This window comes from Panthera onca, chromosome A2, assembly GCF_046562875.1.
Source record: "Panthera onca isolate mPanOnc1 chromosome A2, mPanOnc1 haplotype 2, whole genome shotgun sequence".
Taxonomy (NCBI): Eukaryota; Metazoa; Chordata; class Mammalia; order Carnivora; family Felidae; genus Panthera; species Panthera onca.
In genome coordinates, this window is record NC_138340.1 from 23,279,365 (window position 1) to 23,296,726 (window position 17,362).

The 17,362-nt window shown below is 41.9% G+C and overlaps 1 protein-coding gene across 1 annotated transcript in view; it reads left to right on the plus strand.

The window, feature by feature from the left end:
• CACNA2D3 (calcium voltage-gated channel auxiliary subunit alpha2delta 3) overlaps window positions 1-17,362 on the plus strand; it is an 860,086-nt gene that overhangs the window by 698,979 nt on the left and 143,745 nt on the right. Inside the window, exons 26-27 of the mRNA XM_078442942.2 lie at window positions 3,188-3,309; window positions 5,919-5,999. Of these exons, the coding sequence (XP_078299068.1) occupies window positions 3,188-3,309; window positions 5,919-5,999 (203 nt within the window). The remainder of the gene's footprint in view (window positions 1-3,187; window positions 3,310-5,918; window positions 6,000-17,362) is intronic.

The following is a 17,362-nucleotide window of genomic DNA, read 5'->3' on the forward strand; positions in this document are numbered from 1 at the left end:
GGCACTCAGTAATGCCGTGTTCCAAGCCTGTCGCCTGCCTTCTTCAAATGTCTCCATCAGTCTAAGTGAAAACCACCTCACACCTCCTAACCAAGCTATTAGCCTCACCTTCCAGGACTGGAAAGGGGCCCCCGGTACCATTAACTGCTGCATGAGAAGGGCACCTTCCTCCCCGTAGTTATTTGCATCCCACCACCAAATAGGAATGCCACAAGTGAAAATGCTTGGTTGTGCCATGGCCCAGTGTGGAATACAGCTGTTCATCCCACCGAGGACTAGATAGCAGAGTCTCCTTCACACACCTATCGCAGTCAGGTTTATGAAAAATCTCGTGTCTGATGGGGGAAAAAAAAAAGCAAAAGATCACATTTCAATATTTGTGAGTCCTATTGATTTTAGGATCAGGAAACATTACCACTGAATATATCGGTGCCAGGAGGAGCTTGTCTGTGACCTCAAGCCTGGAACTCCCTACGCCCAGCACTGAATAACTCAGAGGTCCATGCATCATCAGTTGGCCTTTTGAATGACAGCAGAGAGCCTTTACATAGGAACGTGGCCATACTGATGTGGCAATTTGAAAGAATTGAGAAATACTGTTTAGAAAAGTTTCAGCAAATTGCTTTTAATACTTGAGGAGCTCTTATCTGAATATGAGATTTGATTTATCATGTGATCATTAAGCACACGCTGAGTGCCTGATGAGTGCCAGGCCCTGGAAATGTCAAGAAAAATAATGTCTCTGCCCTTAGAGAGGAATTAGAACATACTAGTGTAAGTTAGAAGGAGGTGTATTTCTATGCTGAGAACTTCAAGGGTGGCCTCCAATGGCACGGGCTTCCTCTAGGAGGTAGCTTTGCATCTTAGAAAGAGATCAAGAGATCAGTGCCTGGCCATACCCTAAAACTACAGAATGCTTTCCTGAGTTAGAAGACAATTCAAGTAGTTTCTAATAACCCAACTTGTTACAACTTAGCATATAAATTCAACCCTGCTATAACAATGGAGAATATTTGAGTATTTCTCTCCATGGTCTGTGTGATCCAACTTCACACTGCAAACTGATGGATAGAACATGGTGCCATTTCTGGTTCAATCAGTGGCCTTTTCCCTGCATACACATTGTCCCCTGATTGCTGTCCTTTCCATCCCTTGATTGCTCTCCCTTCCTGCAAGATCTCTGAAGACTGTGGACTAGCCAGGCAGTCATTTCCTCCCCCGAGTTATACTGTCTCAGCCAAGATGAGGCACTTGGGAGAGTAAACATGAGTCTTTGGAGATAAGTGAAGCAAACAAACATTCTCTGGAACTTGAGGATGTGTAAGTCTCTGTGAAGGGAGCCAAAATGGGAACCAAAGCTTCTTTCCTCAGAGACTTCAGGAGGTTTGGGACGGGGACATGACAGAGCAGGTAAGACCAAGGAAGGAGAAGGCCGTGTGAGAGACCAAGGCTGTGGGGCAGGAACTTGCTAATGTCTCTGTGGATTTGTGTGGTGGGTGGGATTTGAGGCACACTGTCAAGGGAATATGATTTTGAAAGGAAGAAACGGGGAAGAGAGTGCGGGCAGGCCTCAGGAGAGAGAGAAGCACTGTGGGCAGTGGGCGCAGGAGGCTGGGCAAGGTAAGGGATTTACAGACAGCTGGAGCAGTCCTGTTGGCTGGAGAGCAGGTGGTGGAGGGAGGGAGGGAGCAAGGATAACCACAGGGCCCACTGCTACCTCTGTTATACTTTTTCTCAGAAGAGTGAAATCTACTTAATTTGATCTTTCCAAGGATATGTGATCGTGTATGGATTGTAAGGCAAGACAGCTTTCCGACTACCCTTTCTTTGGTCTTGTGATACGATTTCTGGAGGCTTTGCTTGCTTGCGTTAGATGCTAAGATGATTCGGTCACTGGATATACTAGGAAAAATTATTTCACCCACAGACAGTCTGACTGCTGGAGTTCTACAGGGTAATTCTGAGCCATCTGGGGTGCATGATGCTACAGAGATTCTCTCTGCACTGAGAAAGCCAACACTGTTTTCACCTGACAAAGGTGGTTGGGACATACCCACATCCGGCTTTTCCTTGCTGAGTGGTGCCATGATCCTTCTCCTCCCCCACCTCCTCCCTCCTCCCTCCTCCTCCCCGTCCCCCTCTTTCTTCTTCCTTTCCAGTTTTATTGAGAAATAATTGGCGTATAATTGTATACGTTTCAGACGTACAGCATGATGATTTGGTTTACATATATTGTGAAATGATTACTGCAGTAGGTTTACTTCACATCTCTCTTCTCATATAGATACAATAAAAAGAAAAGAATAAAAATTCTCCTGGTGATGAGAACCCTTAGGAAATATTCTCTTCACAGCTTGATTGTAGGTCACACGGCAGTGTTAGCTGTAGTCCCCAGGTTGTCTTATAACCTTCTTGTCATTCCCCATCCCCCAACCCCTGCCCCTTGTAACCACAAATCTGATCTCTTTTTTTTGAGTTTGGTGGTTTTTTGGTTTTTGCTTGTTTGTCTTTGTTTCTTTGTTTGTTTTTAGCTTCCACATGTGAGATCCTATAGTGTTTGTCTTTTTCTGTCTGACTTATTTCCCTTAGCTTAATGCTTTCAAGTTCCATCCATGTTGTGGCCAATGGTAGGATTTTCTCATTTTTGTGGCTGAATAATATTCCACTGTGTGGAATGTGTGGTTTATATGCCACCATTTCTTTATCCATTCATCCTTTGATAGGCACTCAGGTTGTTTCCATATCTCGGCTGTTGTAAATAATGCTGCAGTGAATGGAAAATATCTTTTTGAGTTAGGGTTTTTGTTTCCATTGTATATATTCCCAGTAGAATTGCTGGATCAGATGGTAGTCTTATTTTTAATTTTTTGAGGAACCGCCATATTGTTTTCCATGGTGGCTGGCTGTACAAATTTACGAAGTGCACCAGCGTTCTCTTTTTTCCATACCCTCACCAACATTTGTTATCTCTTGTCTTCTTGGTGATAGCCATCCTAACATGTGTGAAGTGATATCTCATTTTGGTTTTGATTTGCATTTCCCTAATGACGAGTGATGCTGAGCATCTTTTCATGTTCCTGTTGGCCATTTGTATATCTTCTTTGGAAAAATGAAAAGGTACGTTGCTCACTTTTTAATTGGATTATTTGTGGTTTTTTGACATGTTCTTATTCCTTTCCATTTCCAGGGATTTTCTGAAAGCTGGAGACAAGGAGAACATTTTTAACGCAGACCATTTCCCTCTCTGGTACCGAAGAGCTGCGGAGCAGATTCCAGGGAGCTTCGTCTACTCCATCCCGTTCAGCACAGGTGGGGGTCCTTGTTAGAGTTGGGACTCTGTCTGTCTGGTCCTGCTGGCCCGGGCATTGCATGCAGAGTGTAGTAGGGGCCATCTGAATGCTGGAGGGAGCCAAGTTCTGTCTTGAGGACCAATGCTGAATATTGGCCCAGCACTGAACCATTGACCTGTTTCATAAATACAATGGCCCCAAGTAAAATGAAGCTTTTGCTTAACTGAAGTGTGAAAAGAGCATTTCACAAAGCAGGACTGGTACTTTTTACTGTGTGGAATTTGAATACAAACATCTCAGTAGATTTTTTTTTAATGTTATCATGGTCCCACTTGGAGAAAATTCATGCAGACATAACATCCTTTGCCAGAACTTTCAGTGAATCACATCACTTTGGAGGCCCACAGTCCCCCCATCAGAAACTAAATTGATTCAAATCAACATGCAGGAGTGAGAGCTGAGATTTTTGTGTAGACTTGTGATCTCCTGACAGAGGGCTGCGGTGACCCAGGAAAAGCGCATAACCTGTGATTTTTCTAGTCCTAAGATTTTATATTATAAAAAAACTAAGGTTGCTTCCCTCCAAAAAAGAACTGAACACCATCTTATTTCAACCATGTTTAGAAGCAAAACACACTGAACATACTTTTCGATTGTCCTTGGCTTTTTCTTGTCTCACGCAGCTGATAGTTTTTGGTGCTCATTTTGTGGAAGGCTCTGACTGTGCCTTGTAGCAACTTCAGAGATGAATAAGACCTAGTTCTATAAACTTGGATTGCTTTAGACAGTTCAGTCTATACTTATGTTTTATATTAGAGCCACCATATTAGTCTTTTTCAAGCATTCTGAAATCAGCCCTAGTGGCGGTTTTCTGGTGCTTAGTGTCAAAGCCCCTTCCTTGGTTCTTAGCACTTGCTCATTTCCATGAATGAAAACGTCTTCAGAAAGAGTGCTTTCAAAATTTGCAGAAGACACGTTGGCAAGAGTTATCTAATAACTAGTTGCATGGACTCGTTAGGAAGAGAGTCTCTCATTCATGAAGATATTCAAGGAAAGGCCAAATGTTACTGTAGAAATTCCCTGAGCAGGTAGAATTTTAGAGGAGATTATTAATTAGTTTCCTTCCAGGAAAAACTGAAATTCTCGGAGTCTGTACTCCTTTGCACCCATGGCCACACACACGTGTGTTCTCAGATACAAATGTCCGGGTGACTAAGACTCTTTCTTTATGTTTGTTTGTATGACACTTTATTGCTGAAAATACCAACCGAGAGAACAGTGAACTTTCTCATTCTGCTGCAAACCTGTCAACGTCTTCTCTTATCATGCAATCTCATGCTCCTTTCTTTGTCTTGGTATTCTAAGAAAAAAAAGAACTTAGCTTGCTAGATTTGGACTGGAAGCAAGCATGAAGTTCTTCTTTTCCGGCAGGGTGGATTTTGCTCAAAACTGGACAAAGAAAAGGAGCAGTCAGAAAAAAGAGCAATCCCCGAAGTGTTCTGTGTGTGTGTGCTTATGAATGATGGCCCCTTGTATGGGTTTCTTCTTTTACTCTTCACCATTTTCCCTACAGAGACTTATGTCTGGGAAAAACAAATTCTGGCTAATTGAGGCTGTTGTAGAATTGGTTTTTGGCAATCAAAGGAATTTACCTTGTTCGTGATAAAGTTAAGGATGACTTCACATCTTAGGAGATTTCATTCTTCCTTTTGGTTCGGAGAATGTAACATCACCAAGTACAAGTGTTATGATGAAGCTGTCTTATTGTTTCTACCATGTGTTGATTACCTGCACATATTGGAAAACAAGCTGGTTTTTATTACTGCTTAGGCTTGAGCCAGGAGAAGGTTCTCAGTTGCTTCAGTCATAAGCGTATTCAAATTCAGGTCTGCCCTCTCCATTTCCCAGTTCATATTGGATTCCATTCATGGAACACCTTTTATAAGGCAAGCATTGTGCTAACAATTATCAACCAAGGGGGGAGGCGGTTGAAACCTGTGCTCAGGGTCTTTTAATTTATGGATATTGGAGCCATTGTTAGTAATTGAAAATGTCTTCATACTAATGCCTTATTGTTACCACATTAATAAGAGTTTGGAGTAAGGATTAAATTCCAAGTCTATCCCTGATTGGAATGGTTTTGCTAAGAAAAATTGGTTTTGAAATTAGAATTTTATAAATCAGTAAAGTTGTAACGAACAAACCAAAACTAAAGTTCCCAACTTGTAAAACAGTTTCAAAACTTTATCTCATGTAGCTCTCCACAGCCGTATTTAGAGAGGCAGTGTAAATATGATCACTAACACAAGTAAACACTGTAATTAGTAACCACAAATCACAAGAGAAATGTGGTCCCTCCAGTGGTGCTTAATAATTTTGATGTGAAGAGGCCGGATACCCCCCTCCCCCGCCCCCAGTGTGGCAGTCATAACTCAGTGCACTGATTCCTTCAGCTGACAGGACTGTCTACACAGCACCTGTGGCCTAACAGAGTTGGCCAACTCTGAGTCTGGGAACCATGCACTAACACAATCTGCAGAATTGGTGGCCATGGGCCAGTATGATTACTCTCTTAACCTGGGCACACAACCATCTCCATTTTTGTTGTGATGGTTTTTCTTCTTTCAGGAATAGTCAACAAAAGCAATGTGGTGACAGCGAGTACCTCCATTCAGCTCCTCGATGAACGGAAATCTCCTGTGGTAGCAGGTAAAGGATGGATTTCAGTCAATTAATGGAAATAAGCATGGCATCCATTTATCTGGCCAATGAACTGCTTCTGTGCAGCATGTTTATTCTTCACAAAATAAGTTTTGAAAGGAACCAAAAGCTAACACGTACTTCTTCCTTAGCTTGGTGTTATCTTCACCAATTCAGGATTCTGACTGGTTGTGTTTTTTGTGACAACAGAAATCTTTCCCAGTACTCTTATGCTCAAACTAGTAAGAAATTGTTCGTGCGTGCAGAGGAGAATTTCTTGAAAGTTGGCAGTGTGCTCATTTAAAGTAAGCTCCATATCTCCCACTGCTACATCATTAGGATAACAGTGGGCATACTAGGCAATTGTGGGTTTGTTTTAGGGACACACGAGCCGAAATGTGCCTTCTCTGTAGAGCCTGAGATTTTTACCTCTCTCATCCTGCTGAGGAATTGAAGTTAGATGTATCTGTAGGTGCCGGGTTTGGGACCAGGTGAACGCCAAACCATTTCATGATGGAGGGTCTTAAATTGTCAAAGAAACCCTGGCTCTGGCTTTTGCCATCTGTCTCACTCTCAAGAATGTCGGTAGACATCTGTGGCCGGCGATGGGCTTTCATTGGTGGTGTTTGGCCTAAAGGGCTGGAAACTGCCACAGGCGCTCCTCTGGGGACAGCTGCTGACAAAAATGGAGTCTACAAGCTTGTCTGGCATGTCATCTATTTCTGACATTGTCGTATCCATTGGCGGAGGGTGGATGAGACCCTCCAAATTCCATCCTGATATTGGCTAGGTTTACCAAAGGGAGTTGTTCTGCTTCCAGACAACCTCTCTCAGTAAGTTGTACTGTAGGGAGACTTTGAACATCAACTGCTGTGTCTGTACACCGTGAATATTTGTGGGAAGGATTGCAAATGGAGCAGATAGTTTTGAGTGTGGTTGTTCTCTGGCTGGAAAACACCAGGCTTCTTTCCCCACTTTATTTCTGACTTAGTCTATGTGTCATCATTGTATTAGCAGGGATTGAAAGACCTGGGGGCAATTTCCCTGGTTATTCCTGGCTTTTTGGCTATGGCAAGGAAGACTGTCTTATGTATCTGACCTGTAGATCATCTTGAACTAGGCAGACCTGTAACTAATCAGCCAGGAGATAAGGGCTCTGAGGATTCACAGCTTCTGTCTTTAAATTTTGTCACTTAGCATCTCATGTTCCTTGAAGAAAGTAGGAGACAGGATCATGTAACTTAGCAGGGTTTATTTTTGCTCAAAGGAAGTCAGCCTTCCTTACCTCTAGGGTGACCCAGCTAGCTAGTTCTAGAGGCATGTTATCTCCCTGGAACAGGGCCACGTGCAGCAGCTGTCAAAGATGTGGCCTGACCAAAGCGACTGTCCAACTGTTTGGAAGTTTCTTAAAACCTTTTCATGGGGTGCCTGGGTGGCTCAGTTGGTTAAGCATCTGACTTTGGCTCCGGTCATGATCGTGGTCTGTGAGTTTGAGCCTCGCATCGGGCTCCGTGCTGTCAGCTCAGAGCCTGGAGCCTGCTTCGGATTCTGTGTCTCCCTCTCTCTCTGCCTTTCCCCCACTCATACTCTGTTTCTCTCTGTCTCTCAAAAATTAATAAATGTTAAAAAAAATTAAAAAAATAAAAAACCTTTTCCTTAGCTTTCTCATTCAGTCATCATGAGGGATGCTCTGTGTCAGCCCTAAGGTGGTGGTGCCCATCCCAGCCACTTTTGTCTAAGCTTGCAAACTAAGCTCAAATGTTTCCAAATGCCTATTGTTTTGTAAATGTCTGTTTGGCTCAGTATGGATGAAATGTGGACTCAGCCTGGGTACCGTGTATCCAGTCTGGAGAAGAACGTGAGTTTTCCAAAATGGTTCATTTGTCTATGCTGGTCTACTGTTGAGTTACACAGATGGCCAGAGAACACAGGCAGCTCGCAAGACACGGTTTGTCCAGCTGTGAGTGGGTGGAAGAGACGTCCTCCTGTTTACTGCTACTCAGTGTGTGTCACCTGGTCCCTGTCTTCACAAGATAATTACAGAGCAAGACGAAGAAGCAAGGTTATCGAAGGAGCTGTATTTAGTACTTACCTTTTAAAACTGGTAGTTATTAACCTTTTTAAAAGTGTGTTTAGTAGGTGTAAGATAAAACAGATTTGCTCAGTTTGATCTTGAAGGCTGCCATGGAGGAGGCACCATGAAGGCAATGACCTCAAGAGGACCTTTCTGTCGCCAAAAGCAGAGTGGCCTCCTCAGCACTTCCCACAGATTGCATTGACTCTGACTCACCCATCCTGTCACTGTGTGATTAGTTTCGGTAACTTTCTTCTGTGTGTTTTCCTCAAATTAAGTAGACATTGTTTACTACTCTAAAGTAAAAAAACGTCATTTTAATTGGGGAAGAAGCCTTGTTTTGGCAAGTTAGGATGAATATGTGAGCAGGCCTGCTTCCCCACCAGTGTGCCTCCAACTGCAGATGGAATACGGCCAACTGGCAGTAATTTGGGGTCTCAATGAAATCCTTGTGTTCAATTGAAAAGTATATGGAAGGAAAGGTGTACAACTTTGCAAATGATTATCAAGGATACCTTTGAAAGGCCAGCTCTCAAGCCTGTTCGGGTGTTCTCATGTTCACTGGCTCTCAGTGTCTGTTTGGGACAGAAAGAGTTTCTTGTTTTGTTTTGTTTTTGCTTTATTCTCTTTCTTTCTTTCTTTTGTCTTGTTTTCTTTTTTAAACAAAAACATTTAGATACTCATCTGTCAATGACATCTTTGCAGAAAGGGCAGTCAAACTGGGAAGGATTCCATTTATACATCAGCCTGGTGCATAAATGGGCCCCATCCATCTTTTTGGCCCATGACATTGCTTACAGTCCTTCTCTGGAGGGATCTGCCAGCTTTCCAGCTGCCACTAGTGTGCTGAATTTTCTTACTTGCTTTCCCACTGCAAAGGAAGAAATGGTAGGACTTTTCTCTTTGGCTTACCAAGTCTCTCCAGAGCCCTGGAGCCTCCTGTGTACGACAAACCTCTCCTCCATTTTTCTGTTCGTATTAGCAATGCAAACCTTGGACTGTAAAGTCCACATAGGTTTGTCACTCACTCTGTAACTTACTGAATATGTGGTCTTGGGTCTCCGAAGGTCTATCTCAAATAACATTGGGATCATTACCTCTTTCACCTTACTCTGGCTTGATTTGGGGGTAAAATGAGAAAACAAAATACTGGACTATGAAGAAGTATAAAAAATGCTAGAATTTGGGGGAACCTATTTTTACCTTCAAGCTTATTCATTCATTCAGTCATTTATTCACTGAGTATTTCCTGAACTCCTTCCTTTACCAAGCACTCTAGATATACATGAATAAGATCCAGGCTCCATAATGACATTCTCTTCTTCCCTCCAAACACATGTAAAATAGCAGTTATTTTTAAAGCCATGTCCACACAGGACAGGTGAAGAGAAAAGCTGGATAATTACCTAGAAGGTCCTGGAGGTAAAAAACTTTGTTCTTTTCACCTCCTGTTCCTCAGAACAGAACCCCTGTTCTGAAGTATAGTAGATTAATCCTCAATAAGAATTCTATAAATTGAGTTGAACTTGTAGAAACCTGTTTTGCCCTCATTTTGTTATTACTGACTTGAATTCCATAAATTACTTAGATCATGGTGTTAATTCCCTACGCTGTTCTTCGTGGGACACTGGGCCATATCGGCCAACAGTCACAGGCACCGATTCTACCATTAGAGGATGGAAATGACATAGAGAAAGAAACGCACAGAGGGAAGAATTGAGCCATCAGGGAAGGTGTAACTATGCAGGGAACTTGTCTGATCCCCTCCACCCCCCATTGTCCTTCTGGACTCTGACAATACACAGTACATAATCTCAGTTTTTCTAAATAAGTTCAGGATTGGGGATTTTTTAAATAACAGAAAATAAATTCTGATTTTTTTTTGCATTTGCTTTAAAATGTAAATTTTAGCACATCAAACTCTAAAACCTCTTCTGCAAATGTGCCAGTTTGATTTCTTAACTGAAATGAAAAACCTCTCCAAAGGCAAGGACTGTCCCAATTACCTTTTTATCCCCAGCGCTGAGCACAAAGGAGGTTGACATGTGGTAAATGTGTCAAAACAGTAGATGAATCAAGGAAAATGGGCTTCATTTTCATCTGCTCTGTGTAGGTCCATAAGTTTACGAGTTTTACCATCCACATGACGGGAACACAGTATTTGACTGAAACTCTAAGAGAAGTAGGCAGCAGCTAAAACTCCAATCCATGCCCTGGTGATATGATGCAGACCATGATGGATATTTTAAGAAATAGAAAAACTGTGTAGCACTCCATCCTAATGGCAGCAGTGCTGGCCCAGTAGTTAATCTCTATGTCAGTAAATGTCTTTTCTGAGGTCTGAGCATTAAAGTGATGTTTATAATAGCCAATCTGATCATCAACATAAAGAAAAATAGATTAGAGACCACAGAGGCATTGTTTTCCTACAGAAACAGTTTTTAAAACAGATTTCAAGTGTAAAATTGGATTATTTTTAGTAAATAAATGAGTGGGAACAGGGCTCTGACCTCCTGGTCTGCTTCTCTGCAAGAAACACAGGTCATGTTAAATTCATTCATTGGGGGAAATTTGAAAATGTGAGTTATGTGATCTAATTTGCATAATTCTAGACAGTATAGTAAGGGGAATGCTTGATATTAGGACAGATGATCTCATTTTAACCAGCTAATTAGGAAAGAGATGAAATTCCCATTGACCACTAGCTATTGTCAGGTATATGATATTTAAACTGCACGGACTATTTCATATGTACTCTTCATTAGAACTGGATGAATAATGTTGGCAAAATGTTATAGGTAGATACTTAGTTTAACAACATTCCTTTGATGGGATTTCACATATTTGATATAAATGAGTTATCTAGTGTGGGAGGAATTGAGTCAAGTCTGCGTAGATAAGCCTCTAGTTTGTCAGATCTGAGCAAAGGGAGTGTTTTATCTCGGCAGACATTTAGTACTTACTGATTAAACCAGTAGTTCTCAACCAGGGGCATTTCCCTCAAACCCATGGGGCAGTTGATTGCATGCAGAGACATTTTTGTCACAACTGGCTAAAGGGGGGGTGCTACCAGCCTCTAGTGGGTCCAGGTCAGGAATGCTGCTATGTATCCTCTGAGGCTCATGACAGCCCCTCCAAACAACAAGGAATTATCTGGTCCAAAATGTCAGGAGGGGAGAGATTGAGAAATGACAGGCAAACGTCAACTTTTAGTGCTTTCAAATTCACTGCTTTCCCTTCTTGGGCTCCTTTATAAATGATTTTGTTTTATTTTTTTATTGTGTAATTAAATTATTCAGTAAATGTGTATCTAGCATCTACCGTGTATGTTTTGCTGGGGATACAGCTGTGAACAGCCACCCTAGACATCACTGTGGAGTGTATTGAGGGATTGTTGGTTGATACGATAGGAGGGCACCGTCGGCATGCTGTACCCGGAGGCCGGGGGACAGCTGCCCGAGGAAGAATCCTTCCACCCAGATGCCACGGCACTCCCTGAAGACACTGAGACAAACCAAGTTGCTGCCAATGGAGAGCTTCCATATGTGTAGGAGATATAGACCACAGACAAGTATCGCATGAATGGAGGGAAGGAGGGGGGAAGGAGTCAGGCAGACTGGTAGTGGTAAATGCTCTATAGAGAATAGACCAGGATAAAGAGATGAGGTGAGGCTGGCAGTGGCAAAGGCAGGGATGTGTGCCCATCTTCACACATGTACGTTTGGCTCTGTGGTAGGGGCAGTGCTTCTCCAGATCAGGGGGTAGGGTGGGTCAGGGAAGGACCAACATGAGCAGAGTCCTAAATGGTGAGATGCAGCCATCTGCAAAGATCTGTGGGCAGGGCGTTCCAGGCAGACAGAACAAACTTGTCCAGGAATCTTGAATGAGATCCCTCACACATGTTGTAGCCACGTTCCAGGTGGGTACTCTGAGACACAGACAAGCCTCTCAGGTTTCAGGGGTATTTGCTGGGATCTTAAAGCAGGACTGATGGGCAGGTGGGCAGATGACCCAGGGAGAGGTGGGGAACCCAAGGCAGGTCTTCATTCTAAATATTAGCTATAAGATAGGGTTTTTCTATGTGTTTGGCATTTGGCTCTCTCTCTCTCTCTCTCTCTCTCTCTCTCTCTCTCTCTCTCTCTCTGTCTCTTTCCTTTTTTAAGCTGACAAACAGGAGCAATGCAGGGGCAAAAAGAGGTCTAAGCCAGTATGACTGACAACAGCAAACCTCATAGAAATGGATTAATGATGTAGCTACTAATTATGCCATAGATCAAGTCTGCCACAGAGAACAGCTGCCCCGCATGCCACGGTAGCCAGGGATGGGGGCGCGGTAAGGACTTCTGCTCCAGGAATAAAAATAGCCCAGAAATTTGAGAAACTGGATCCCATGTGCTAACTCTCCAGGACACTCACTGCCAAGAGTCACTGTCCTTTTATAAACCTTATCAAAAGCTCCAACATGTCCTCCACCCAAAAATCAGCAGCAGAACTTTCGGATAACAGGTTCTCTCCCCTGCTTGTGTGTGTTCTGAATCAGCAAGCAAAGACCCTTCTTTTTGAGGTCATGGTGTGATTTGGGCATTAAAGCCAATGTGAACTGAGGGTTTGGCAGTGAGCCCAGGGCCGTTTCACCCCTCTTGTAAAATGAGGTTGACTGGTGCTTCAGCTGGATTTCTAACAGCCTAGTTTTTAAAGATGGGGATTTGTTTCATCATCACAGAAAAGGAAAGAACTGACTGATAATGGAGAATTACTTACACCCAGATGCTGTCTTGGGGGACCTCTGGGGTTCTTGTTGAGAGAAATAAATTTGCTTATAAATAAATACACGTACAGTGTTTGGCAAATGCCTCCAGTGAGTGCTCAATCATGAGTAGCTGCTAAACTGTCATTACTATTGCTTCTGTTGTTAGAATGATGGTTGGCTACACCCGCCACTACTCACTAGCCAGGGCTTATTGTCATGTGTTGTTCTCTGTGAGAACTTGCATAGGAAATACCATTACAGTATCTTGACATGTTTCACAAAACTTTGAAACTCACACTTTCATGTCCCCATGTACCCAGAGGTTGGCCAGCTGCAGCCCATGGGACCAAATCTAGGCTGCAGTCTGTTTTGTTTGGTTTTCTTATAGCTTCATTGAGATATATTTCACATACTGTAAAAACTCACCCACATAAAGTATACAGTCTATTGGATTTTAGTGTATTGACAGAGTTGTGCAACCATCGCCGCAATCTAATTTTAGAACAATTTCAACATCCCACAAAGAACCCCTTGTACACACACAGTCTCATTCTTGATATCTTATTCCCTACCCCAGCCACAGGATACCACAAATCTACTTTATGTCTCTATGGATTTGCCTTTTCTGGACTTTGCAGATAAATGGAATCACAACAGTACATGGCCTTGTGTGATCAGCTTCTTTTACTTAGCTTAAGTTTTCAAGGTCAATCCATATTGTAGCATGTGTCAATACTTTGGGGTTTTTTTTGTATTGCCAAATGATATTCTATTGTTTGTACATACACCATTTTATTTATCCATTCATCAGTTTATGGACATTTGGGCTCCCACCTTTTAGCTATTTATAATGTTGATATGAACACTCATGGACAGTGGACATGGACAAGTTTTTGTGTTGATACATATTTCCGTTTGCCTTGTGTAGACACCTAAGAGTGGAATTTTGGCATCATATGGTAATTCTATGTTTGATATTTTGAAGAGCTATCAAGCTGTTTTCCAGAGTGGCTCCACCATTTTACGGTCTCACCAGCAACGTATGAGGGTTCCAATTTTTCCACATCTTGCTCAACACTTGCTATTGTCTGTCTTCTTTATTTTAGCCATCCTGGTGGGTGTGAAATGATTTGCATTTCCCTAATAACTAATTATGCTGAGCATCTTTTCATGTGCTACTTGAATTTGCTCATAAGAGAAATTTATTTTCAGATCCTTTGCCCATATTTAAGTTACATTATGTGTCTTTTTATTATTGAGATATGAGTTCCTTACATATTCTGGATATAAGTACTTTGTCTGATGTCTACCAGCTGTTTTTGTAAACGACATTTTATTGAAATACAGCCATGCCCTTATTGTCTATGGATACCTTTCTGCTAAAATGGCAGACCTCAGTAGTTGGATAGAGACCATATGGACTATAAAGCCAAGAATATTTAAAAAATTTTTAATGTGTATTTATTCATTTTTTGAGAGACAGAGTGTGAGTGGGGAAGGGGCAGAGAGAGGGAAACAGAGAATCCGAAACAGGTGCCAGGCTCTGAGCTGTCAGAACAGAGCCAGACACGGGGCTCGAACTCACAAACCATGAGATCATGACCTGAGCCGAAGTCAGACGCTTAACCAACCGAGCCACCCTTTTTTTTTTTTTTTAATGTGTATTTTAAAGCCAAGAATATCTAATACCTGGCTATTTATAGACAAAAGTTGCCAACTCTTGCTTTGGAAAAAAATATGTCACAATCTATTTTTTTTTAAAAAAAAACATAAAACACTGATTTGTTCCTTCATTTATTTAACATCTTTTTATTTTATAAAAATGAAGTGGGTATTTAAATCAGAGGCTATGTAAGTAAATGTTGAAGACCGAGCTTCATGTATCAGAAGGTGCCCATCAGTTGTGCCTAATGTTTCTGTATATGTGGTTACACAGAAATCCCAATCAAAGATCCTAAGCTTTCTAAAAATATATGCTCTCATTGTCAGTCAAGACAGTGATTTACTTAATCTTCGCTCTAGTTTATAAACCTCTGAACAGTGTAATCAGCATAATGCTCGGTAGAGCATTGGAAATGCCCTCACATGCTTTGGTGGAAAACAGTTTATGGGATTTTTTCCCCCCCAGCATGGATCATGAGAGATTTGGGGATTTATTTAGTTGCCTTTATCCAGGAAAATCTCCTAGTGACCTTGTTGGGATCTTGATCTTATTTAAGACTAGAATATGTGACTCATGCTAAGTGAAGTGCCCACAGAGGAAAAGTGAGCTGACCTGAATCTCCCCTCCTGGAGGAGAAGGACGGACATCAGCAGAGTCTGCAGTAGGAGCATAAATGCTCTGCCAGTCAGTCTGAGGACTCTCTTACTCATGGAAAATGCTTTGGCTGGTTGGTGGTGGGAAAGGGGGACAATGCGGATCAGAGACTTGCACCCACCAAGAGCTCCTAGGTTCTATTCTGGATGAAAATTTCTGCATGAGACCAGGATAAGTGTCTAATTGTCATTCCTACTTTAAGAACAAATCATATGTGAACAGGGTGAGGCCGATGGGAGTGTATGATTGTCTTTAAACAAAAAAAGAAAATTTTGGAATGAAACCATAGTTTGTGGTCATTTTCCATGCTTTTGCTTCACTAGCCTACTCCTACCAACTTCCAGATTTGTGCTGATATAGTCAGGTTTTTAAGCCAAAATTATTTTTGTTATTGAATTATTTTGTGTCATGCATTTCTCGGTCTCTTATGCCATAGGATTTTTCCACATGTCCCCTCCTTCATTCTCTCCAGAACCCACCCCAGACAAGTTTCATCCGCAGTGAAGCACTTCTCAAGGTCACCTATAACCTCCACATTATGGAATCCAGCTACAAATATGTATTATCTAATAGTTTCCACGAGTCAGGGATCTGGGTGAAGCTTAACTGGGTCATCAGGCTCAGGGTCTCTCACAAAGGCTGCAGTCAAGGTACTGGCCCAGGGTCTTTCATGAGGGTGCAGCGAAAATGTTGTTGGGGCTGTGGTCTTATCTGAAGGCTCAGCAAACAGAGGAAATGCTTCTGCAGTCACTCATGAGAAGCTTAGCAGCTGGTTGTTGGTCAGCCACCGTCCTGACATCCTCGCCATGTGACTGTCTCCACAGGCGTTGACTTTCCTCAGAACAAGCAGGAGAGAATGAGCACAATGGGAGCCAGAGTTTTTTTGTTACTTAGTCCTGGAAGTGATATTCTATGATGTGTACCTCATATTCTTTTTGCTAGAACAAGTCACTGTGTATTCCAGCCCACCCTCAAGGGGAGGCAGTTCAAAAAGGGCATGAGTACCTTCAAGAATCATCTGAAAAGCTGCCACAACCCACAGGGTCCTACATGATTGGACTCCTCGTTACCCTCTAACCTCAGCTCCTTCTGCCTCGACTTTTGTTCACTTGGCCACATTACCTTTACATTATTCTTCAAACACATTAAATGTGCTCATATGTCAGGGCCTTTGGACCTGTTGTGCCTTCTCCCTGGGACAGTTTCCCTCCAGATATCTTCACCACTGGTTCCATCTTCTCCTTCCGGTTTCTGCTCAACTATTTTCTGAGGGGATTTCGTGATCACCAAGTATAAAACAGAAACTCTTCCTCTCCCATATCCTCAGTACTCTGTGCCCGTCATACCTACTTCTCCACCACTTGATGTACATAGATTTTATGTCATTATCTTCTCCTTCTGGGAGATGTTAAGTTCCATGGGGCATATGCTTTATATCTCTTATTCCCACCTTCATCTCTGATACTTAGAAAATTGCCTGGCATGCAGAAGGTGCTTAGAAATTTATCAAATTATTTGACTTTGCATTGTTTTGTAACCATATTAACTAAACCAGACATACCCCTGACTTTAACTGATTTGGTGCTTATTGCTGGCACTTGAATGGCAGGACTCCACATTTTTCAGTTCTTCTCACATTTCTCCTCCCCCTTCCCCTTCCCCTTGTTTTTATAATTCATCCCTTGATCAATTAAAGTAGGTCTTGAGTCATTTTTCTTCAAAAACAATGCATGGATGGCATGCTCCCTAAACGGTTGCGTATCTGAGAATTGCAAGCTCAGTCTGGTTCCTTGTTAAGTGTCGTTTTTTTGTTTGGTTTCTAGACTTTGGAATATTTAATTTTTTCGTTTGTTTCATTTATGTGTTTTTTTCTCTAATTTATACTGATTGAGACTTTCATGTACCAGGCAATAAGCTAGACTAACTTTTAATATTTTTTCCATTTATCTCTCTTATAGGAAGCCCTTCTCAATCTATATAATTGGAGTTTTTCTTTAGCTCAGGAAAGATGTCTTAGATTTTCTTTCCTTCTGTTTGGCAGGTTCTAATCTGTTTATTGGGAAAACCAAGTATCCATATTTTAGTTCTTTACCATTTCTCCTTCATTTCTATCATCTTCTGTTGCTTTCATCCCTATTTTTTCTTTTGAATTCCAGGAGTGAATATGCCTGTAATAGTGTTCTATATCACTGATTCAATATGTCCTAATGTTTCTTCTGTACCTCTGATGG